This window comes from Drosophila subpulchrella, chromosome 4 (genome assembly GCF_014743375.2).
Source record: "Drosophila subpulchrella strain 33 F10 #4 breed RU33 chromosome 4, RU_Dsub_v1.1 Primary Assembly, whole genome shotgun sequence".
In the NCBI taxonomy this organism is placed as follows: domain Eukaryota; kingdom Metazoa; phylum Arthropoda; class Insecta; order Diptera; family Drosophilidae; genus Drosophila; species Drosophila subpulchrella.
In genome coordinates, this window is record NC_050608.1 from 2,144,171 (window position 1) to 2,169,768 (window position 25,598).

The window sequence follows — 25,598 nt, forward strand, 5'->3', positions numbered from 1 at the left end:
CGTCCGATTTCGATAAAATTTAATTCAAAATTCAAAATTATTTAAAAATTGTTATTTCCAAGCTTTGGAGGTTATATGCTAAAAAACACCAAAGATATAATTTTTTTCATTTTTTTGTCCGATTATTCCTATGGGAGCTATAAGATATAGTTGTCCGATCCGGCTGGTTCCGACTTATATACTACCTGCAAAAGATATAAGACTTTTGGGAAATTTTCAGCCCGATAGCTTTAAAACTGAGAGACTAGTTTGCGTAGAAACGGACGGACAGACGGACATGGCTAGATCGACTCGTCTAGTCATGCTGATCAAGAATATATATACTTTATGGGGTCGGAAACGTCTCCTTCACTGCGTTGCAAACTTCTGACTGAAATCAATATACCCTCTGCAAGGGTATACAAATGTTATTTCCAAGGAAAGGAGGTAATATGTTAAAAAACACCAAAGATATAATTTTTTAACATTTTTTTTTCCGATTATTCCTATGGGAGCTATAAGATATAGTTGTCCGATCCGGCTGGTTCCGACTTATATACTACCTGCAAAAGATATAAGACTTTTGGGAAAGTTTCAGCCCGATAGCTTTAAAACTGAGAGACTAGTTTGCGTAGAAACGGACGGACAGACGGACAGACGGACATGGCTAGATCGACTCGTCTAGTGATGCTGATCAAGAATATATATAATTTATGGGGTCGGAAACGTCTCCTTCACTGCGTTGCAAATTTCTGACTGAAATCATTATACCCTCTGCAAGGGTATAAGTATAAGGAAGGATAGGAAGTCTTCGACGCTGCGCCTACTTCTTTGCTGACGTCGACAGCGGGAGAGTGATTTTGCCTGCTGAGATGACACCCAGAACTGACTACAGAACTAAAGGGATTGTAAAGAGTACCAACACAACCGAAAGTGAATACATCTTTTTAGAGTTTAAGCACTTTGTGGATACAATGACCGCGTTCAGCAGAACTATTCTTACGTAAGTGACTACAGTATTTGGCATTACAGTCAGAAATACAGTATTCACTTATACTTACAATAATGAGTACAGAAAAAATTGTACATATTTTTACAATGTGGTATTTTTTTGCTGCTTTAACAGCATTCATGCTTTAACGTGAGACATAGGTTTCAAACAAGCTTTTATGGATCCGAAATTAAGTAGAGGTATTTTCTATTCTTAATCTCAAAAACTATAAAAGCAGCACAAGATTGTTACAGCCACGCCCACAAACTCCCATATCGCTAAAGTATGTCCACACTATTCAAGATTTTATTTTAGTGTAAATTAAAATGGATTTAATTGAGCAATAATTATCTAAATGCTGAGGATCGTAACAATCGCACTGTTAATTAAAGATATGACTAACTACGTTAAGAAAGCCACGCCCACTCTAACGACAACAAACTGCGCAACATTTTAACGCTCACAGTTGTGATGCTAAAAAAAAAATTATTTGAAAGGTATTGGTTTCGTCAATACCTATCAATTGACCTAAAAAATTGTCACGTCCACTCTAACGCTCACAAACCGCCCAAAACTGTGGCGCCCACAGTTTTAATGCTAAAATCAGTATTTTAACAAAAATGTTTGTCAATACCCATCGATTTGATTAAAAATACATTTATTGTCAGATTGGTAATTATGATAATAAATGATATACTCTTATTTTTTATTTACAGGAGCCTGCGAAATTTACAGCCTGCCACGGTTTCCATCAACGCCTCAATTTGTCGCAGTTCCATTAGCTGCAAATGATGAAAATGCATCCACATATGCATTTGTAGGTCCTGCACGATATTCATGGAAAGAAGAGGATATTTTATATGTGGGAACCACGTTCACGAACGTTGGTGATTATCGCCATGACGTACCTGCCATTTCGTCCCGTCGCCTTGATGATTTAAACTACGCAGAGTTTTCAATACAGCAGTCAATTATAAATATCGATGTCAAATATCGGGATCATTTCTTGGTAGATTATGTTTATGGCTTTAACTCTTCTGAATATGCGTACTTTATTATTGTTCAAAAAAAATCGCATTTAGCTGATGAGGCAGGTTATGTAACCCGTTTGGCTCGTATATGTATTACAGATCCCAATTATGACAGTTATACTGAAATAACAGTTCAATGTACGGCAACTGAAAACCATATTGACTACAATATACTACGCGATGCCAAAATAACTCCTGCGAGCCAAAAATTAGCTCAGAAAATGGGCATAAAAAAGGATGATCACGTGTTAGTAACTGTTTTTTCGCCCTCGAAAGAGATAAGCAATCAGCCAGAAAGCAAATCAGCTATGTGCATATATAGCATAAAAGATATTGAGGACATGTTTATTGAAAATATCCATCTGTGCTTTAACGGAACCATAAAGGATCGAAATTTGGGTTATATATCGGGCACTATTAATGACGGCAGGTGCCCAATAGTTGGCTCGCTCGGTAACATATACAACTTTTGTTCTGTAGGACTTAAGATAAGCGGAGTGTCCCCTATTACAACACAGGCTCTCTTTCATTTTGATAATGTGTCAGTTACGTCAGTGACTGCAACTTCAACGACTGATCAACAGCATTCCCTTGCTTTTCTTGGAACAGACAATGGAGTGATAAAAAAAGTTTTATTATCTGGTCAAAGTCCTGGTGAGTACGAAGAAATAGTCGTGGACGCTGGAAATCGGATACTACCTAACACTATGATGTCGCCCAAAAAAGATTTCCTTTACGTTCTATCTCAGCGTAAAATAACTAAACTCCGAATCGAGCACTGTTCTGTATACACAAATTGTTCAGCTTGCTTGGAGTCTCGAGATCCTTTCTGTGGATGGTGTTCCTTGGAAAAACGGTGCACTGTGCGGTCAACTTGTCAGCGAGATACGTCAGCATCGCGATGGCTTTCATTGGGCAGTGGACAGCAGTGCATTGAGTTTGAATCTATTATCCCGGAGAAAATACCAATTACTGATCTAACACACCTGCACTTAATAATTCGAACGCTGCCCGAACCTTTTAATGCAAAATATCGATGTGTCTTCGGAAACTCTACCCCTATTGATGCCGAAATCCTGGAAAATGGACTTGGATGTGCTACGCCCCCACTAGATGAAAGACCAGTAATACCAACTAATACAGACCATGTTTTGGTGCCACTGTCCGTAAGAAGTTCGGAGACAAATAAGGACTTTGTATCAAGATATTTTGCATTCTTTGACTGTTCGCATCATGGAAATTGCCAGGAATGTCTGCACAGTTCATGGGGCTGCAATTGGTGTATTTTTGACAATAAATGTGTTCACCAATCATTACAATGCCGTAATATAGAAAATGCTGTAAGTAGTGTTGGTCAATGCCCCCATTTAAAAAACAATCGTCCGGCGATTCTTCTACCGGTGCGGGTGCCAAAAGAAATTCGTTTAGAGATAGAAAACTTACCAAAACCCAAAAGCGCTCACGCTGGATTCTTATGTACAATCCATATTGAAGCTGCTCAGATGCTATTGCCTGCGCACATTGAGTCGAACAAGATTGTTGTTTGTGAAAAAACACCGTATTTCTACGAGACTAATACACATGAATACCAAGCCAGGGTTGTAATTACATGGAATTTCCAGCACTACGTGGACACCGCAAATGTTACATTATATAAGTGCGACGTACTGGGCTCACATCGTGATCATGCTGATTGCAGCTTGTGTGTCACTCGTGATCCAAAATACCAATGTGCTTGGTGCAGCAACTCATGTGTATATAATGAGACTTGCATATCAGACAGTGATCGCTCTATTAGCGGACGATCAAAAACAACTAAAGAAAACGAGTGCCCTCTACCAAGGATCGATATTATTAAACCGTTATCGGGACCTATTGAGGGTGGTACCCTTATTACAATCGAAGGCAGTAATTTGGGTATTCGCGAAGAAGATGTGCGTGGGAAAATATTTATCGGGTCTGTGCCTTGTGAACTAGTCAACTACCAAATATCGGTAAAGATCGAATGCCGCACTGGAGCAGTGACGTATGAAATGTCAGCGCCTATAAAGGTTGCCAATGATGCAGGGTATACTGAATCTAGTGTACAGTTTCATTTTAAAAATGTGTTGTTAACAGGATTATATCCCACGATTGGACCCAGGTCTGGAGGAACACAATTGTCATTAATAGGAAAGTTTTTGAACATTGGATCAACAATGCGTGCATTTTTAGATGAGTATGAGTGTCATATAAATGTTACACAGGCTTCGTCATCTCAAGTAAGTTGTACTACATCAGAGGCGACCCAGCCAGAACCAATAAGGTCTCTGCACCTGGTTATTGACGGTGCCAATCGAACTTTAGAATGTCAGATCTCACCCGGAAGTATTACCAACAAAAATCCGACACGAAGTAATTTTGGTACTTACCAATTCCGTACGCCACCAAGGCAGCCCTGTTCTATATTTAACTATACCCAGGACCCGCGCATAATGCAAATCAAGCCTCTACGCAGTTTTGTAAGTGGTGGTCGCGTCCTGACCGTTCATGGAATATATCTTGATTCAATTCAAAAACCTGAACTTGAGGTTTTTTTTGATAATGAAAGAGTAAACAAAACGTCTTGCGTAGTAATCAATTCAAATCAAATGGAATGCCCATCTCCTCCAGTAAATAATAAATTTCAAGCCTTTAAAAGTTCAAACAGAGTGATGGATTCGGAATTCGACTTCAAAAATTCTTCTCATTTAACTGAAAGTGGGCTTCAAAATGAATTTATTAGGCAAAAGCGAAGAGCGGACTTCGTAGACAACTTTCACATATACACAACAGGGGGAACTGCGCCCAGCTATTTCGTCAATAATAACATGGATGTTACAACTTTTGTAAAAGTCCATGAAACGCAACTGAACTTACAACTTAGTTTTGTAATGGACAATGTACAGCTTGTTCGAGACTTAAATAAATATTTTCATGATATTAGGAGCACTATTGTTTATTTAGCTGATCCCAAGTATTTACCATTTCCAAACGACGGCATTAAACTATACAAGGGTGACAGCTTGGTTATTGAAGGTGAGCTACTAAATTTGGCAGCTGACGAATACGACGTTAATGTAACCATTGGTACCACTCAATGCAATATTACCAGTCTAGCACTAACTCAACTTTTATGCATTCCACCGGAGCATCAACCACTCCCAACTGATGAAAATGGTGTGGATCAATCAACAGATTTACCTCTAGTTGTGGTTAAAGTAGGACGAAATCTGCGTTTCGTCATAGGATATCTGAAGTATGATTTAAATAAACCCTATGTTTTTTCTCATGCCCTGTTTGTCGTTATGTTGACGGTGGCAGTACTTGTCATTGTTCTGGTTATCGTTCTGATAATATTCAGGAGGAAATCGACACAAGCAGAACGTGAATACAAACGCATTCAGATACAGATGATTACATTGGAAAGCAACGTCCGTTCTGAGTGTAAACAGGCATTTGCTGAACTACAAACGGACATGACCGATCTAACAGCTGATTTGGAGAGCACCGGTATACCAACGTTAGATCACGTCAACTATATTATGAAAGTGTTTTTTCCCGGTGTATCAGATCATCCTATTCTAAATTCTCCAAAATTTCGTGGAAGTAGCCCGCACACTAACTATGATGCAGCTATGATACAATTTGAGCAACTTATTGGTAACAAGTATTTTTTACTAATGTTCATAGAAACTTTAGAAGCTCAAAGGTCGTCTTTCTCAATACGCGATCGAGTTAACGTAGCCTCATTACTTATGGTTGTTCTAATGAATAAAATGGAATATGCAACGGAAATTTTAAAGTCCCTTTTATTGCGATTAATTGACAAATCGCTCGCCAGCAAACATCCTCAGCTAATGCTTCGACGCACTGAGAGCGTAGTTGAAAAAATGTTGACTAACTACTTAGCAATTTGTATGTACGACTACCTAAAAGAATATGCTGGATCCAATTTATTTTTGCTGTTCAAGGCAATTAAGCATCAAATTGAAAAGGGTTTGGTGGACGCAATAACAAACGATGCTCGCTATTCACTTTCAGAAGAACGGCTTCTCCACGAACAAGTTACCCATTCTGTTGTAATATTGCACATTTTACAAGATGATCTTGATGAAAAAGTCCAATGTCGTGTGAACGACTGGGATACCATATCCCAAGTTAAGTTAAAAATCCTCGACGCGATTTTTAAAAATACTCCGTTTTCTATGAGACCATCTGTACACGAAGTTGACTTAGAATGGAGGCATGGAAGAGGAGGTCATCTCACATTACAAGATGAAGACCTAACTACAAAAACAATTAATGGATGGAAACGCCTCAACACATTGGCCCATTACGGAGTAAAAGAATCGGCTGTGATGTCACTTATAGCAAGGCAAAATGATAACTACCATATACCGTATGGCAAAAACCAAAATCCGGCACCTTACCACAATTGTAAGTTTTAAACTCAACTTAATAAAATAACTAACATAGCTATTTCCTTTTATTGCAGTTTATTTTATAAATAATTCGCAAAGCCATATTATAATTAATAATGACATCGAGTCAGGATTGCAGCAACCTCGACTTTACCATCTTATCAAGCCCATTATACCTGATCATTATATGAACATTAAAAACTCTGCCTTATCTGGAGCTTCACCAGCAATGCAATCATCGCATTGCGTAAATAATTGTAATGAGAGGGTAAACAAAACGATACCAGAGGTCTACTTAACACGTCTTTTGGCCACTAAGGGAACTATTCAAAAATTTGTTGACGATTTCTTTTCAATTATTTTAACCGTAAATGAGGAGTTACCACCTGCAGTGAAATGGCTTTTTGATTTACTAGATGAAGCTGCGCGACGTCATGACATTGCTGATACGGATATTGTACATGCTTGGAAATCAAATTGTTTGCCCCTTCGATTCTGGGTTAATTTTATAAAGAATCCAGATTTTATATTTGACGTAAATAAAACGTATTGTGTGGATTCTTGTTTGAGTGTCATTGCGCAAACTTTTATGGATGCCTGCTCAACTTCGGAGCATAGACTTGGAAAAGATTCTCCGTCGAATAAGTTGTTATTTGCAAAAGTGAGTATGAAACTAAAAATAATTGCTTAATGTTTTTACTCGTAGCTTGTAATAGTTAGCTCATTGTATGTCTTTGCAGGTGGTATTATTATTAATGAGGGTTGACCCATGATTCCGCAGTGTTTTTAAAGTTTATTGGGTACTTTTTTTCTTTGTTTTTTAACCATTTATATATTATTTTACTAAGTAAATTTATTTTTTGTTTTAACTACAAAAAAATTAGGGCTTTTTATACCCTTGCAGAGGGTATTATGATTTCAGTCAGAAGTTTGCAACGCAGTGACGGAGACGTTTCCGACCCCATAAAGTATATATATTCTTTTTTTTTTATTGATGGACGTTGATGCACTACGAGCAGTACAAACAAGTGGCCCAACGACACCAAGCACGTGCTTGTTACGCGCGGGGCCCTTTTATCAATTTGGGCAAAAATACGAGTTCGCGAGGAAGATACAATAAACAAATAGAGACGGAACACAAATGAAAATAAAAGAAGCATCTAAGAAAGAAGCAAATGAGTTAAAATATTAGTTTTTAATACCGGGATAGAAGTTGAAGTGCAAAGTAAATGATAAAGGTTATTATAATTATTACATAGAACGCGAAAGGGCTCGTGCAGACAAAAATTAGATGTACATCGTGGCAAATTTAGGGGATAATAATTTCGTGTAAGTCTAACAGGAACATTGAAAGTTAGGCGGTTTACAAGTTCTACAGAATCAATATCACCTCTTATAAGATTTTGCATAAAAATAGTACCAAGCATTGTTCTACGATTTGCAAGGGTAGGTAAATTAAGCAATAGTAATCTACTCTGATAGGAAGGTAGCCTTACGTTTTGATCCCAGTTCAAACTACGAAGGGCAAACAGAAGAAATTTTTTTTGTACCGACTCAATACTTGATATTGTGGACTCCAAACTGAAGAACAGTATTCCAAAATAGGACGGACAAGGGAGGTAAATAATAATTTGGTTGTATAAGGGTCATCAAATTCTTTTGACCAACGCTTTATAAACCCAAGAACACTCATGGCCTTGCTGACAGTGGACATTATGTGGCAGTCAAATTTAAGTTTTGGGTCCAGAAGAACGCCTAAGTCATTAACTGAATATATGCGGTCGAGTGGCGTATTTTTAAGAGAGTAACTAACAAAAGTAGGAGTACCCCTATGAAAAGTCATAACGTTGCATTTAAGGCAGTTCAAATTTAAAAGGTTATACTCACACCATCCCTGAAAACAATCAATATCTGACTGTAAGTTGAAACTCGACGCTATATCATTATGTGATAAACAAAGCTTAACATCATCAGCATACATTAGTACACGAGAGTGTGTTATGATAGAGGGAAGATCGTTAATAAACAAAGTAAACAGCAAAGGGCCCAAATGACTACCCTGAGGCACTCCAGATGTCACATAGATCAGTTTTGAGGCAAAGTTCTTGAATGTAACCCTCTGAGTCCTACCATTCAAATAACTTGAAATCCAAGTTAATAGATTACATGGAAACCCAAGCTGATTTAATTTAAACAAGAGAAGAGAGTGGTTGACAGAGTCAAAGGCCTTACTAAAATCTGTGTATATAACGTCAGTCTGCATTTTATTCTTAAATCCATTAATTACAATAGATGACAATTCCAGAAGATTGGTGGTGGTCGATCTTCGCTTAACAAAACCATGCTGACACGGTGATATTAGCGAGGAACATAAATGTTGCAAATAAGAAGTAATAATACGTTCAAATGCTTCAGGAATTGCCGACAATTTAGAAATACCTCTGTAATTCTGGGCATCCGCCTTCGCACCCTTTTTGTGAAGTGGAATGATAAAAGAGTCCTTCCAGATAGTAGGAAAAACTGATGATGAAATAGACAAATTAAAAAGTTTAAGAATCGGTTTACATATGGTTGACGCACAAAACTTAAGCACACACCCGGGGAGTCCATCTGGACCGGGAGAATAAGTTGGCGTTGTTGTTGCTAAGTCTCTTAAGAGAGAACTTTCCGTAATTTCAGGGGTAAAAATACAATTTGCCCTATTTAAGGGATTAGGGTAGTTAGAATTTGACCAAGCAGCCGAACTATAAGTAGTTTGGAAAAACTCGGCAAATAAATCAGCAATTTCAGAATTCGTCGATGCCTCCATTGAGTTAAACCGTACCGATGAAGGCAATGCCGACGACTTACGCTTGGCATTAACAAAGTTATAAAACTGCTTCGGATCATTTGAAAATTCGAATTTACATCGACTTAAATACATAGAATAGCAATGACTATTGAGAACATTAAAGTCCGATCGAGCCACCACATATCTTCATCAGCATCACTAGACGAGTTGATCTAGCCATGTCCGTATGTCCGTCCGCTTCTACGCAAACTAGTCTCTCAGTTTTAAAGCTATCGGGTATGAAACGCAGTGAAGGAGACGTTTCCGACCCCATAAAGTCGATCTAGCCATATCCGTCTGTCCGTCTGGCCGTCTGTCCGTCCGTTTCTACGCAAACTAGTCTCTCAGTTTTAAGGCTATCGGGCTGAAACTTTCCCAAAAGTCTTATTTCTTTTGCAGGTAGTAGTATATAAGTCGGAACCAGCCGGATCGGACAACTATATTTTATAGCTCCCATAAGAAAATTTGGAAAAAAAATTTTGTGTTTTTTAACATATAACCTATAACCTATGCTTGGAAATACAATTTTTTAATTAGTTTTGAGTTTCGAATTAAATTTTATCAAAATCGGACGACTATATCATAATGTGATACAAATTAAAGCTTCGGTGTTTTTATACCCTTGCAGAGGGTATATTGATTACAGTCAGAAGTTTGCAACGCAGTGAAGGAGACGTTTCCGACCCTATAAAGTATATATATTCTTGATCAGCATCACTAGACGAGTCGATCTAGCAATGTCCGTCTGTCCGTCTGTCCGTCTGTCCGTCCGTTTCTACGCAAACTAGTCTCTCAGTTTTAAAGCTATCGGGCTGAAACTTTCCCAAAAGTCTTATATCTTATATCTAATATGAAACAAATTATAGCTTCGGTGTTTTTTGACATATTATCTTATACTACTGGGAATATCATTTTTTGTGTTTTTAAATTTAATAATTATAGCTGCAAGGGTGTATAAGCTTCGGCTTGCCGAAGCTAACTTCTTTTCTTGTTTATCATATAACCTCCTATGCTTGGAAATAACATTTTTTTATTAGTTCTGAATTTCGAATTTAATTTTATCATAATAGGACGACTATATCATATAGCTGCCATAGGAACGATCGTAAAAATGGTGGGAAAATAATATGAAACAAATTATAGCTTCGGTGTTTTTAAACATATAACCTTCTACGCTTGGAAATAACATTTTTTAATTAGTTCTGAATTTCGAATTTAATTTTATTAAAATCGGACGACTATATCATATAGCTGCCATAGAAACGATTGGAAAGTTGGTGGGAAAATAATATAAAACAAATAATAGCTTTGGTGGTTTTTGACGTATTATCTTATACTATTGGGAATATTTTTGTATTTTTAAATTTAATAATTATAGCTGCAAGGGTATACAAACTTCGGCATGCCGAAGCTAATTTCCTTTCTTGTTTAACATATAACCTCCTACGCTTGGAAATAACATTTTATAATTAGTTCTTAATTTCGAACTTAATTTTATCAAAATCAGACGACTATATCATAAAGCTGCCATAGGAACGATCGGAAAAGTGGTTGAAAAATAATATGAAAGAAATTATAGCTTTGGTGTTTTTTGACATATTATCTTATTCTATTGGGAATATCATATTTTGTATTTTAAAGAATTTCAAATTAAATTTAATAATTATAACTGCAAAGGTATACAAACTTCGAAATGCCGAAGTTAACTTCCTAGATTGTTATTGTAGAGCTCGTCATTATTGTAGAGCTTCATAAAAAAGTAACCCAAAGTTAGCTGAAATTCCGGCCAACTGAGTGATCGCAATTTAAAAAGAAATTATAATTTTAATCGAGATGAATGTAGTGTTTGTATGAACTAAAATAATTTGAAAGACTAGGAAACGAGTCCATCGGCTTGTATATCCCCGTTACTCAGCTAACTAATTTAAACCATTTTTGGCCGCCGATAGCTAAGCAAATTAAATTTACACTAAATCAAACATTGCCCAAATAGTGTGTTTCGGCAAAAATGTTTGAGATAAGTCCAATGACGTAGGCCACATAATTCAATATGTGGACAAACATCGGTTTTTTGTATTCTTAGCTATACCACGGAGCCTGTGGTGATGAAACACAAGTTTGTAAGGGACTTTTACTCAGGAAGATCCAATTATCATGGAAAAATATAAATGGTTTAAAGAAAATTTCACAAAGTTCAATTTTGTGTTCCTTTGTAATAAACCCATAATTTTGAATGTACAATGTATATTGTACAAGTATGTATGTTGTAAAACGAGTCATCTCATAGATCTCATTTATTGAGACTATAACTTTCTCTGTCACCAAGAACAACAAAATATAGTACTTTATTTTTAAAGTTATGAAAAGTAGAATATGATCAAACATAATTTCTATGGCACCTATATGATATAGTCAGCCGATTTTTCAAAAATTGTATTCAAAAGTGTGAAATTTTTAAAAGAGTGACACTCCTAAGAGTAAAACAAACAACAAGAACCCATTTTTTTTATAAATATTATTTTATTATTTTCCCAATAATTCCTAAGGGAGTTATAGGATATTGTTGTCCGATCCGGGTCGTTCCGACTTATATACTACCTGCAATATAAAGGTATTATCCCGATAGCTTTAAGACTGATAGATCAGATTGCGTAGAATCTGTTTCCTGACATTTTGAATTATATAGCTCTTGTAGTTTCCGAGATCTCAGCGTTCATACGGACAGACAGACGGATGGACATGGCTAGATCGACTCGGCTAGTGATCCTGATCAAATGTGTATATACTTTATGGGGTTAGAAACGCTTCCTTCTACCTGTTACATACTTTCCGACGAATCTAGTATAAACTTTTATAATGACAGATGACAAATTTCAAGACGTAAATTTCTTAAATTTGTATCTATTAAAAGTTATATGATAAGATTTACTGTAGCTTCTGCATAGTAGCGGAATTATATTATTTTCAATTCAATGTTTCTGCCCAAACCAAATATTCGCATTTCTAGAACACTGGGTTTCTTACCATACCATGCTTGGTAAGAGGTTTTGTCAATCAAAGTAATATGTTGTCGACCTATGTACAAGCCGTTTCGAGCTTAACCTTGGGCGGCTGCTACGGAACCATGCTTATTTAGCAAGTAGTTTGGATAGCTTCCGCCTATCGGCCCTGTATGGCCGCAAGGTTCGGAAGTGTGTAGCTCCCTAGGGCTTGAAAACGTTTGAGGGTATGCGCTGGGCAGAAGCATAGGAGGTGTTCGATGCTCTCCTTTTCGTCTGTCTGCTTACAGCTGCGGCAGTAGTCGTTGTTGCTGAGTCCCAGACTAGGTGCGTGAGTCCCTATAAGACAATGGCCCGTGAGGGCATTTATGAGAGTGAAAATGAGCCTGGAGTTGTGGCAAGTTAAGGTTGTGTTCCATTATGAGAGTGGAAATGAGCCAGGAATTGTGGCAAGTTAAGGTTGTGTTTCATCGGTTGTTGGAGAGGGTGTACATTCTCTGCCAAAGGAGGAGCTTACAGGTAGCCATGGGCATACCCACCGTGTCCTTATCGCGAAGGATATCGGCGGTTGTCCCTTGTCTTGCTAGCTCGTCTGCTACGCAGTTGCACTCATATTACGGTGTCCATGCACCCAGATGAGGTTGATTCTCAGATGAGTGAACATCTCGTTCAGAGATTTGCGGCATTCAGAGATAGTGGCTGAGTTAGCTGTATAGGAGTCGAGGGTCCTGAGGGCTGCTTGACTGTCCGAAAAGATGTAAATGTCTGTGTCGTGATGTTCTGATGTATCTAGGAGGGACTTGGCTTCCTGGATTGCTATGACTTCCGCTTGGAAAACTCACTGATTTGTTAGTATACTGGAGTGACTCTATGAGCCTGTTGTCCAGGCCGCTGCTTCGCGTAGCCTCAGCGCTGTTGCTGATGCCCAGCTTTTAGCAAGTATGTCCAGGGGATGAAGGTCGAGGATTTTGTTCAATGCTTCAGTGGCTGTGGTGGGGAGCGCCTACACTGAGCTCTGCGCTTCCTTAGATCTTGTGAAGGATCTTAAGGTTACAATTCTTATCTAGGGAAGGCCACCAGACGATGTTTCCGTAAAAAAGAATAATCCTGACTATTGCAGTGTATAGCCAGTAAACTATGGCGGGGGAGAGATCCCACTTTCTCCGTATAGCTTTTTTACAAGCGAAGAGTGCAATGGCAGCTTTACGTGTGCGGTCTGTGATGTCGTCCGTCCAATTGAGTTTTTTTTTATCAAGTACTTTGCCTGGGAGAGGTAAACTTGGTATCTTATACTTCCTTGTGAATAGAACTAGTTCGGTCTTTTCTGGGTTAACTCCCAGTCCACATTCCGATGTCCACCCAGAGAGGGTCGATTGGGCTGTCTCTATCAGATTGCAGTGAGCTTAAGAACATTTTCCTTGCAATAGGATAACCAAGTCGTTCGGGTCCGGCTGACACTTTAGTACCCATAAAAGAGGTGAGAGTACACCCCTTTGCGGGGTTCCTCTACTGACAGTCCTGGTCGAGTGTGCAGATCCCAGTGATAGCCGTTGGGGTGACGTTGTTGAAGGCGTCTTCTATGTCTAGAAAAGCTGCCAGAGAGTATTCCTAGTTGCGGAAACCCCTTTCTATACAAGATACTAGGGAGTGGAGGGGGGTATCTGTTGATCTGCCTTTACGGTACGCATGTTGTGCGTTGGAGAGTAGGCTTGGGTTGGTAGTTAGTCTGATGTGGGTGTCAATTAGCCTTTCCAGGGTCTTCAACAAGAAGGAAGAGACACTTATCGGGCGGAAGTCCTTTGGGGTATGTGGGAAGGTTGGCCGACCTTTGGTATAACTATTACTTTAACGTCCAGCAACCAGGATGGAATGTGGTTTAGTGCTAGGCAGCCGTGGAAGATGGCTACCAGCCAAGGGAGGGATGTGTTTGATGTGTCCGTTGTAGTTTGCCCGGGAAAAACCCTTCAGAGCCGGGGGATTTGAAGGGCTTAAAAGAGTTAATAGCCCACTTGATGCGGTCAGGGGTTGAGATATTGGCTATGCTCTGATCGTCGAGGGTCTCCTCTATGTAGAGGTCATCCACTGGTTGGGTATTTTTAGGGAAGTGGGTGTCTAGCAGGAGTTTAAGGGTTTCCTGGCTGTTTTCCGTCCAGGTGTCGGCATTGGTTGCTGGAGATTTTACTAAGATTTTTCTAAGTCTGGGGATGCCTCCGCAGTAGATGCTATGCTACTGCAGAAGTTAGCCCATTCTCTTTGCTTCGATGTTCTTATTTCTTTTTTGTATAGGCTTAGCTTCGTATGGTATATGTTCCAGGATGTAATATTTAGCTCTAATGAAGTAGGTTCTGCATTCGCTTTTAAGGTTCGTCAGGGTTGTGTTCCACCAGGGCGGCTTGTGCTTTGTTTTGTGGAGCATGTAAGTTTCTGTTGAGTAGTTATTTGTAATAACCCCAGATGGTTAGTCTTAGATTTGTAATGTTTCGGTGGGTGGACAGTTTAGAGTTATTGTAAATTCTATGTACCGGTGGTCTAAGAATGAGTATTCGACCCCCACTTTCCACGATTCAAGCTGGTTAAGCAGGGGATCAGATATTAGGACAATGTCTATTACTTCCCTCCTATTTATAGTGATGATAGTTGGGTCATTACCTTTGTTGCAAATAAATAAGTTTTATTAAATGAGATAGTCATAGAGTAACCCCTTTCGTTTGTGTTTGTACTTCCCCATTGCATGTGGTGAGAGTTAGCGTCCCCTCCCAGGATGAGTTCCTTAGATGAGCGTGCGTGTATGAGTTGTTGTGTTATAGGGTTTGGTATTGGCCCGTCATGGATTAGCTCCAGTCTGACCGTGATGAGGTCGCCTTCGCTAAACTGTGGAGTAAGATAAGCGCTAATGTGTGTCTTGGTAAGAACGCAGATCCTGGTTTTACCCATACCCTTGGTGTGGGATAGCTTGTATTGGTGGGTTGATGAGCCTCAGATGTTGTTACCAACAATCCATGGCTTTTGGATGAGGACTACGTCTATTTTGCCTGATGCCAGGCGGGTGGGGAGGGCAGCAGATGCTGCCTTGCTGTGATGCAGATTAATCTGTAGAAACTGCACCATCTTTAGGGCTGAGCTCGGGCTGGGTACCCTCCGCTTCCTACACTATGTCCTGGAGTACAGTGCGCCCCGGTCGGGTCGTGCCCTGTGTGCACAGCTGCTTCAGGCTTTCGGTGAGCTCTGAGTCAGTTGACACGTACCCTGTATGGTTGGCCTCCTCGTGTTCCAACTCGTCGTCACTCGGGGGCTCAAAGGACGCGCAGGCAGACAGGTTGTTTTCGCTAGTTTACCCGTGTCGTAGATGCGGAGTTGCACCTTGTCGAACCCATAGTTCAGAACCCATAAGTTCAACCCATAAGCATGCCTGATTAAGGACCGGGTGACGCGTTCATGGTGACGCGCTCGGTTTTCTCCACCTTAACCACTTTCCACCATCTGTCAGAGGGTTCAGACGGCACCCACACCCTCGCTCTCGGTCGAGACGGGATGTCTGCAGCCTCGCAAACCGTCAGCTTGGCCCCGGGGTAGAACTCGCCAACCTTGGTGATGGCAGCCTTGTAAGGGCGGCCGATCTTTCGTCCTCACAGGCGATGAGCTTTACGTTCCCCTGGTACCATCCTGCATCTGTGCAATCGGGGGGCGGACCAGACCCCACTGGTTTCGTGGGATCCTTCCGCCTTCATCGTTTTGGTCGATGACGCCAATGATCTACCGACATATTGCCACTTCCGCAAAGGACCCCGACCATGTGCCGCGGTTGGTTGTCTTGGCCTTCTTACTCGCTAGTTGCGCTATCTATCTATAATAATCTAGGATTTTTTTTTATCCTCAGACGCTTGGTCCTCTCTTATGGGGTTGGTTTGCCAGCTGTTTGAGGATGCGGAACGCCTTCTTCCGCTCAAGAGGCCCTGCCTGGTTAGGTGGTGTCCTCTTAATCTCCATGGCCCTGGTGCTTACCACAAGATCAGCCTTGGTACGCCCTCACGTTGGACTGGCTGGTTAGCCGCTCCTACGCTGGTGGAAGGTTTGGGCTGATCATTGTGGGGTTTCGGGGCTAGTCGGCTGCGTTGTTCGCTGACCTTGACAGGTGTAGAAGTTGCGTGGACTTGGGCTTTCGGAGCAGTGCTCTTGCTCTTCTGATCGTCGCTGGTTGCGACTTAAGACTTTTTATGAGTATCGGACTCAAGATTTGATTTGTGCGTGTTCTTAGTACTCTCCATAATAGATCCTGCGAGCTGCGGGGAAAGGACTGGTCCACCCGGGCATAGATCCGCTGTACCCGGGTAAGGCTAACTTAGAACAGGCGGTCGCCAGTTGCCTGAGCCCACCGCTTGAGACTAAGTTATTTTTTTGACTCGTGCTCTTAGCCAGATTTACTCTCGGCACGGTACGAGTTACACATTAGTCAAGATGAGATGAGTGTTGGGGGGATAGGGAAGAGGTAGAGTAAGTGTGAGGTATTTGTCGGAGGCGGCAACACAAGCGCGACGTTGGTACTGCTACGGCGCAGATACCCGCTGACTGTCCGGGACTATTTATTTACGATTACTGTTGGGGGCTTAGCGGTTGCCGGGCCGTACCAACTTCCATGCTTATTCATAGCTATCCTGGAGAACCAGGGCGATCGCTATACGCAACCTGCGACCCGTTCGGTTGCCTTCAGCTCGGCGCCCTCCAGCCATCTCACTAGCTCTTTGGCCAACTGTACAAGAGTAAACTTTACGCTTTCCAATTCAGATACCATTCCTTGTTTCAAGAGAATCATCAGGCTAGCGTAATTTAAGTGGCCATTCCTATTACGCCAAACACTTGCATCGCTTCGCCTGGCTCTTGTTTTTCTTGAAAGCCTGCAAAATGTTCTTGCCATCCTGACTTAGTTGCGTTTTCTTCGACAAACATTACTGTGCATCCCCGCTTGATGGCCCGCGTGACTGAAATTAAGTTTTCTTTCATTCCCGGAACCCAGAACCGTGAAAGATTTAGTGTTATGCTGTTTCTCCGTTTTTTTCTTGCTCTTGACTTTGCATTACCTCTTGTAAGGACCACGATATCCACTGTACATTGCCTTCGCTTCCTGTGAGGAAGCCTCCGGAGCCTCACTTTGGAATGTCTCTCGTACGTTTCGGAAAGGTCCTAGTTTGCTTGCCCTGTGCTTTCCTTTTTCTAGTAGATTGATCTAAAACCCATGGCGATGACAAAGTTATCATAATCAAAGTTATAATTATCAAGATTATGACATCCAGCTTCAAGAGCTTGTCCTTAGTTGAACAAAACGTATACGCACTCGCACCTCCCGTCGTCACTTGTCGTTTTGGACCATATTTCCCGACCATTTTCACAGCCATCGGTCCTGAATCGGGAAAATTGGAGACCAAGTTTTATTTTCAATCAAAACAAGAAAGGAAGTTAGCTTCGGCAAGCCGAAGCTTATATACCCTTGCAGCTATAATTATTAAATTTAAAAACACAAAAAATGATATTCCCAATAGTATAAGATAATATGTCAAAAAACACCGAAGCTATAATTTGTTTCATATTATTTTCCTACCAATTTTCCGATCGTTCCTATGGCAGCTATATGATATAGTCGTCCGATTTTGATAAAATTAAATTCAAAATTCAGAACTTATTAAAAATCGTATTTCCAAGCGTAGGAGGTTATATGTTAAAAAACACCGAAGCTATAATTTGTTTCATATTATTTTCCTACCAATTTTCCGATCGTTCCTATGGCAGCTATATGACATAGTCGTCCGATTTTGATAAAATTTAATTCGAAACTCAGAACTAAATAAAAAATGTTATTTCCAAGCGTTAGAGGTTATATGTAAAAAAACACCGAAGCTATAATTTGTATCATATTATTTTTCCACCAATTTTCCTTTGGCAGCTATATGATATAGTGGTACGATTTTGATAAAATTTAATTCGAAATTCCAAACTAATTAAAAAATGTTATTTCCAAGCTTAGGAGGTTATATGTTAAACAAGAAAGGAAGTTAGCTTCGGCAAGCCGAAGCTTATATACCCTTGCAGCTATAATTATTAAATTTAAAAACACAAAAAATGATATTCCCAATAGTATAAGATAATATGTCAAAAAACACCGAAGCTATAATTTGTTTCATATTAGATATAAGATATAAGACTTTTGGGAAAGTTTCAGCCCGATAGCTTTAAAACTGAGAGACTAGTTTGCGTAGAAACGGACGGACAGACGGACAGACGGACATGGCTAGATCGACTCGTCTAGTCATGCTGATCAAGAATATATATACTTTATGGGGTCGGAAACGTCTCCTTCACTGCGTTGCAAACTTCTGACTGAAATCAATATACCCTCTGCAAGGGTATAAAAACAAAGTCATGGAAGAAGTAATTTTTATACACGTTGCTCGTAGATTAAAAGGGCATAATAGATTCGTCGGAAACTATGTAACAGGCAGGCGTTTACGACCCCATAAAGTATATATATTCTTGATCAGGATCACTAGCACAGTCGGACTAGCCATGTCCGTCTGTCCGTCCGTCCGTCCGGGTGAACGCTTAGATCTCGGAAACTATAAGAGCTAGGCTATTGGGACTTGGCATGCAGATTCCTGAGCTTCTTGCGCATCGCGAGTTTGTTTCAGCAGGGCGCCAAGCTCACTCTAACGCCCAAAAACCGCCCAAAACTGGCTCCTACAATTTTGGTGCTAGAATAAAAATTTTAGCTGAATTGTATTGTTATTGTATTCTGTCTACCGCCCACATAACCATATATTGAGATCGCGGGTCGAGGTACTCGACTATAGCGTTATTTGTCAAGCGAAAAATAAAACTCAAACAAAGATTATTCATCGAGTTATGAATTAAAATTTAATAAAAAACAAATTGGATATTGAAACTATGATGCATAAAAAATATACTGGTATAATTTTTTAGGATTAATCTTTGACAGATTTTTTTGTTAAAAGACAATTAATAATGATTATTTACGGTCCTTGGTTTCAAGAGAATAATAATATCTTTTCATTGGTGTTACTTGTTTCGATACCTATCGTAGCAGAATTTCAATTCTGCAAATGTATATAGTAGTCTCCCTGCGTATACTTAAAGCGCGCGGCCTGCCGTCCACAGTGATACTAAGTTTCTTTAAATTAAAGACTAATTAATAAAACCTTTAAAATTTTTCTGAATGCAGGATATTCCAAACTATAGAATTATGGTTAAGGAATTTTACCGAGATGTGTCAAGGCTTCCACAAATAAGCGACCAGGAAATGAGTACAGCAATGCAACAACTATCAGTAAGGCAGAATGATGAATTTGACACCATTTCCGCGTTAAAAGAGTTATATATTTATATAACAAAATATAAGGATCAGGTAAGCGGATTTCTTTTATCATGTATTTTCATTTTTCTCTAATCTATTGCTTTTAACTATTATTAAAGATTATGGAAGCACTCGAAAACGATATAAATTGCCGGAAGATGCAACTTTCTCGTAAATTAGAAAATGTTGGTGTTACACTTGACGGTGACGGAACATCTAATTGCTGACACACATATGATTTTTTAGGAATGGTTTTTACTATAAAAAACATTAACATTTACTTTCCATTTTTTCTTTTAGCGAGAATAATATTAATTTATTGCTAATTGTCAAAATTTAACTTTAAGAAAGAGAACATACAAGTACAAGAAGCAGGCTTTGTAATATAAGAACAATACCCAATCGCTTTTATAACGAAGAGAAAATACACAACATTTTTGTTAAAATACTTAAAATGATTTATTTTCGTAAATACTTACTTACTATTATGACAACACAATATGTGCAGCCTTAAATTCGAAAGTCGTGATAACATTTTGCGATAGTTTAGTATGAGAATTATTAAAATTAGTAATAGTCTACTTTAAACACAAAATATTGATTTCCAATTTTCGTAATTTTTTTTTAAGTGGACAATGTTATGTTGGTATTTTTTAATGATCTTTCAAGAAAAATGCGGAAATTATTGGTTAAACACGCTCAAATGTGAAGACCTACACCACCCACTCATGCTTCCAATTACCATATATTTTAAGTGACGCAACATTATCAAAAAAATGAAAAATAGTTAGCAACGGCCAATAGAGCGACCAAGACTCAAGAACTTTCAAGTCTAAAAAAATTTTAAAGTATTATTTCTTTGCCAGAAGTTCGACCATAATTAAAAATCGAATTTTGGTAAATTGTATATAGCAAAATTAGTGTATTTGCGAACGTGTTGTGCATTTTGCCTTCGTGTTACTAACGTTTGTAAAATTTTTCAGCGAGTAAAGAACTGATCAATGTATCTTTATCATAATTAGTTCTGTATTCAAATTAAGCTCTTAAATGTTTATAAATATATGTATTTATATTGTATATAATAAGTTCTTAAAAAAATATAAAAGAAGTGGTAGAAACTTTCTCTGCATCAACGATAAACCTCTTTTTAGAATAACTCTGCGAAAGATAATATTTATCTTCCAACCACGATTCTCTTTTATGTCAATTAAGATTTATTTAAATGGGACATGTTTTGGTACACTGAAAAAAATATTAAAATAAATAATAAATACTCTAAACAAAGTTTTTATACTTTGCAGTTTTAAAATAAATTGAGTTGTCAATATACTTAATTTCTAATCTTAAGGGGGTTGACGCATGTATCGGTCGAGTTTTGTATTTTTTTTTTTTTGTGAAGAGCCACAAAACTTTGAACGCAATTTAGTCCGAAAATCCTTTTTTTTAAGACAATTAGTTATTTTCAAAATGTAAGATCTTAAAAAGCTTTCGAGAATTCTATTCCTGGAATCTGCATGCTCAATCCCAACATCATAACTCTTAAAGCTCTCAGCGTTCAGACGGACATGGCTACTTCAACTCGGCTAGTGATCCTGATTAAGAATATATACACTTTACAGGGTGGGAAACGCTTCATTCTACCTGTTAAATTATTGCGTCCTGCTTTTCGCGCGGTGTATATCTGCATACGCAGCAGACAACAATAAAAAACGGAATTTAAAACTTTGACAACGTTTTCTTTCATGACGGATTTAGAAGCTACATGGCTGTACTATACGGTTGGAATCAAAGTCCCAATTTCTCTTTGTGGTTCATTTAAACCCGTTTAACATCTTAACCCCCTAGAATCAATCTCTACTCACGCAAATTCATTTCGCTAGCAAATTGTATTTTCAAAGTATGTTCTTAAACTGTAACTTTTACGTTTACAAGAAACATAATTAAATATATAATTAAACAATAAGATTGCCAGTATTGATAGGTAAAATAAATAGTTTAAATAAATATGACACTTAACAAATAAAAGTATATGGACATCAATTTTATTTTTATATTTTGGCTCTTGCAGATTTTGGCTCGACGTGTAGGTAAATTGTGGATGATCAGCTAGTTACCTGTGGATAAGAACCTGAAGCCACCCAGGAATCAGTGCCCAATTTTCTTGCTGAAAGCTTGTCTTCCTGCTGGCTCTGCTTCTTCCTCCACTAAATGTCGTTTCCCTTATTCAGGTCTATTCACTTCCGAATATCCTATATATATTATAAAATGTTTACACTTACTCAAAAAAGTGTGAAATTAGTTTTATTTTTTAAATTTTAACTGATCGCCAATTTGACTGTCTGCAGCCACTGCGGTTCACCTTCTCTCTCCCTAGAGGCCATTAGGGCCCGTTTCCATTACGTACGCGTCGAGCTTGCATCCATTTACTGTAGGGAAGAGGAGAGAGGTAAAACCCCCGATTTAGGTATGCAAAGTAGATTTTGTGTTATTTTCCATCACCAATACTCATCACTTTTCATCAAGCATGCCCGGAACACCTGACAAAAGCGAAAAAAATGTAATACGAGCAGGTAATTGTATTCCGTTTTATTTATTTACCAATTTTAATCGAATGATTCTCTTCACAGCAGAAAGAAAAATAACTTGGTCAAGGGATGCCAGCCAATTCCTGTTGTATTTGTGGGGAGAGAACATGGAATGGAGTTTAGCAATTGCTCTAAAGCATTGTAGAAATCCTAATTTCTCAAATTCTCTCACACATTCTTGAATCTTCTCTTTGTTCAACAAGTTTGGGGACAAGTACTCGGGGGCCATAACAGGTATGACTTCGATGCTGAATTTGCATACTATGGTTGCCGAATAGTTCTGTGTTCGGGGATGACTCAAGCGAATATTGCCCTCTATCTCTTGAGTCCTTCTCGGAATACAGAACTATCAATCAACCAGCAATACTTTTATCCAATTCCTTGAAGAACACACCGGAAGTTTGCTGCGCTTAGTCTCCCAAAAGCTTAAACTTTGTTTCTATCCGTATATAAAAGGGAATTAAATAACAATAATTGTTTGATTTCTAGCTCATGTGCAAATACATAGTATATTCTTTAAAAATATTGTTTACTTTAGCTCTTGCAAACCCGATTGGCAATGGAAACTCCACCGCCTTCTTCGCGTCGCACGGATGTTTCGCCATCTTTCCCGAACCAGCTGCAGTCCAGCTCCGCATCCCAATAGGCATATAGGACCTTGAGGAAGTGGGAGCCGGATTCCGAACGGGGTTCCTTCTGATGCTGCAGGAAGCCGCCCAGCATTCTGGTAATGGAGTGTCAAGGCTCCATCAGCTGTCCTTTAGCGGGCGCCCTTTTCTCCTTCTCCGCTTTAGCTGCCAAGCTGATGGAGGTGAAGTCCTGTGGTCCCCCAATGGAGAGCTCGTCGGAGACCGTTCTGGGGGTTGTGCTACAAAGGTACTTCTTTTAGTACAACTTAACTAAATTCTTTTGGTCAGAACTTAATTTCTTTCCTAGGTCACGCCCGGCTGGATGTCGATGAAGGGAGCGAAGTCCCACTTGGCAGCACTTCAAATTCATTCCATTTTTAATTTTCAGTTTCCACACCGCTTTCGCACGATTAAATTTTTTATTTTTTCGGCCCCGGCTAACAACGTTCATCGACATTCACTCGCTCAGTCTGGTAGTTTTTCTTATATTTCCAAAGCCCATCTGAGTACCGCACTGAAAAACAGACCCGACGAAAAGCGTTAGCAGCGTATTTGCATATCGCTCACTCCTATTGTTGGCTCGCGGTTTTTGTCAATGTGAGTACTAGGCCTTAAAATTTTCAAAATTTTCCTTGGTTCACTTTGGAGTCATCCGGTTTAGAAAAATTAGTTCTTTATACCCTCTGTACACAGCCGCTTAAAAATCGCTATTGTAACTTAAAGCGGATTCCTATTCATTTAGATAATCGCTGGAGCCAACAGCTAATCGACTTAAGCAAATCGTATCCGAATGCGGAGGACGCAAAAATTCAGTTGCTGAAAAAAAAATGAAAAACAACGCAAAACTAAATTCAATCTAAACACTAGCATGTGGAATGCTTTCAATGCCAAGTGACCAGTTTGCCCTTCATTGACCAGTTTGAGCTTTTTAGAGTGTATGGCCGGCTGAGGAATTCGTCGCTAGATTTTATATAATGGCGGATCTTCTAAAGGAGCGAATTGATGGATTTCATGCATTGATTTTTGCAGGCCATTCCTCCAGTAAAATGTTACGTTTGAGTCTTCGTTTGCTTTCCCACAAGAGCTATCTATTTGGAGCTGGTCAAGGATATCTCAACAAAGTCAGTTTTTCATGGCGTGTTACGTACGCCCTCCACATAAAAAGATTCTAGTACGGAACAAACGACGAGTCTTGAGACGGGGAGAGGGGTGCATTTGATTAACCAGACTCAGACTGGTAAACGCAGAAGAAAATGCAATTCGCCAATTTGCGGGTGTCGCGTGGCCAGAACAACGGCCACGATCGACCTACTGGTAATCATACTCAGGTAGTGGCAAAGTGCAACAGCCGGCCGTTGAGTCCCAAGATAGCAGATTTTAAGAAACAGGATGCCTAGGTGGGAACACCTAGTTAATACGATCCATGCCGGCAACCAAGTAAAAGCTCTAGTCTTGTATAAAAGTCTTTAGACAGTTAAAGAAAGAGGGAGAATCCATTTGGGTGTCTTGCTGACGGAAGACGGCAGCTCCGAGGGAAGGTGACTTTCCCTGAGGTAGTCGTCCACGGAGTCTTCTGCCACCAGGACCCAACAGTCTATAGGGAGGAAACAAATCGCAGCTCGAAAGAATCTTATACCGCCATAGTCATCAAAGAACGTGGAGAGGATCAACAATAAGGACGACATCCGACATACTGTGATGATTGTTCAGCTTTAGGAGCCATCCGTTCAGAGGCGTATTGACCAATAGCATACTTCGGCGAAAGTAGTGATCAATCAAAGCTAAAGTGACCCTATGCATAACCAAAGACCAATATCCTTAAGCAATACAATTGGGGAACAAGTTAAAATCAAAAAAACATTGGAAGCATTCAAAATTGCATTGAAATACATTTAAACAAACCGAATCGATAGACAAAGTCCGAATTATGATGAACAGTTAGAGAAGACGTGTCTCCATCAGCCGTTGATGAAGTCGCATGCCTTTGGAATATATATATATAGTGACGTATCTGCACTGCGATTTCTCAACGGCCACCAGTTCAAAGAACGAAACCGTTTACAAATAAACAGAATCGCCAATTTCGGCTTTGATTAAAAACGATACAGAAGCTTGAGATCCCGCAATGCAAACAAACAAAGAAAATTTATTAAGTCCGAACGTCAACAATGACGTAATTCCATAAACGTAAAAATCCAAAAAGATCGCAAGATCTAATAAGACCGAATTATGTAAACATAAACGAAAAAGTGTCGATCGCATCATCCACTTGCGATTGCGTCACCTAATGCACTAACAGTAAATTCTAAGACGCAATCCGAGGTTTCATTCTAACCAATTCTGTAACATACAATTAGTCTTTTTCCAACGTTCTAATAAAGAATAACCAACAAATATAAAAAATCTCCTGATTTTTTATTCGGGCGAAGAACGACTCATGTAAATGGCGCGCGCAGTCGGTAGGATCTCTTCAAAAAAATATCCTTGCGAAAAAACAAAGTCGGGAGCTTACTGATCAATTAAAAGGATAGAAATATAGCTACTGGGATAACCAGATCAGCGCGTGGAATTGCCCACAAGTAAGCAATTCAATCGACTAGCTCGGAAGTGCAACTAAGAGATCCGCAAAAGAACCTGCAAATTAAAGGCACTGAAAAAATATAATAAATTAAATTTCAATCGACTACTGATTAAATCCAATTCGGTCAGTAATGAAGTTGAGTGGAATTTAATTAAACACAACAAAATGGAC

The 25,598-nt window shown here is 39.2% G+C and overlaps 1 protein-coding gene and 1 long non-coding RNA gene across 2 annotated transcripts in view; both read left to right on the forward strand.

Moving 5' to 3' along the window:
• LOC119562948 (plexin-B) overlaps nucleotides 1-20,730 on the forward strand; it is a 29,929-nt gene extending 9,199 nt beyond the window's left edge. Inside the window, exons 2-5 of the mRNA XM_037876113.1 lie at nucleotides 1,687-6,459; nucleotides 6,518-7,104; nucleotides 19,501-19,683; nucleotides 19,752-20,730. Coding sequence (XP_037732041.1) covers nucleotides 1,687-6,459; nucleotides 6,518-7,104; nucleotides 19,501-19,683; nucleotides 19,752-19,859 — 5,651 coding nt within the window. The 3' untranslated portion in view covers nucleotides 19,860-20,730. The remainder of the gene's footprint in view (nucleotides 1-1,686; nucleotides 6,460-6,517; nucleotides 7,105-19,500; nucleotides 19,684-19,751) is intronic.
• A 1,532-nt stretch (nucleotides 20,731-22,262) lies between these two features.
• Nucleotides 22,263-24,945, forward strand: LOC119562959. The gene is made up of 3 exons (XR_005222089.1): nucleotides 22,263-22,451; nucleotides 22,756-23,093; nucleotides 23,154-24,945. It is a non-coding gene; the product is annotated as an uncharacterized LOC119562959 (long non-coding RNA).
• Nucleotides 24,946-25,598: the final 653 nt, after the last annotated feature.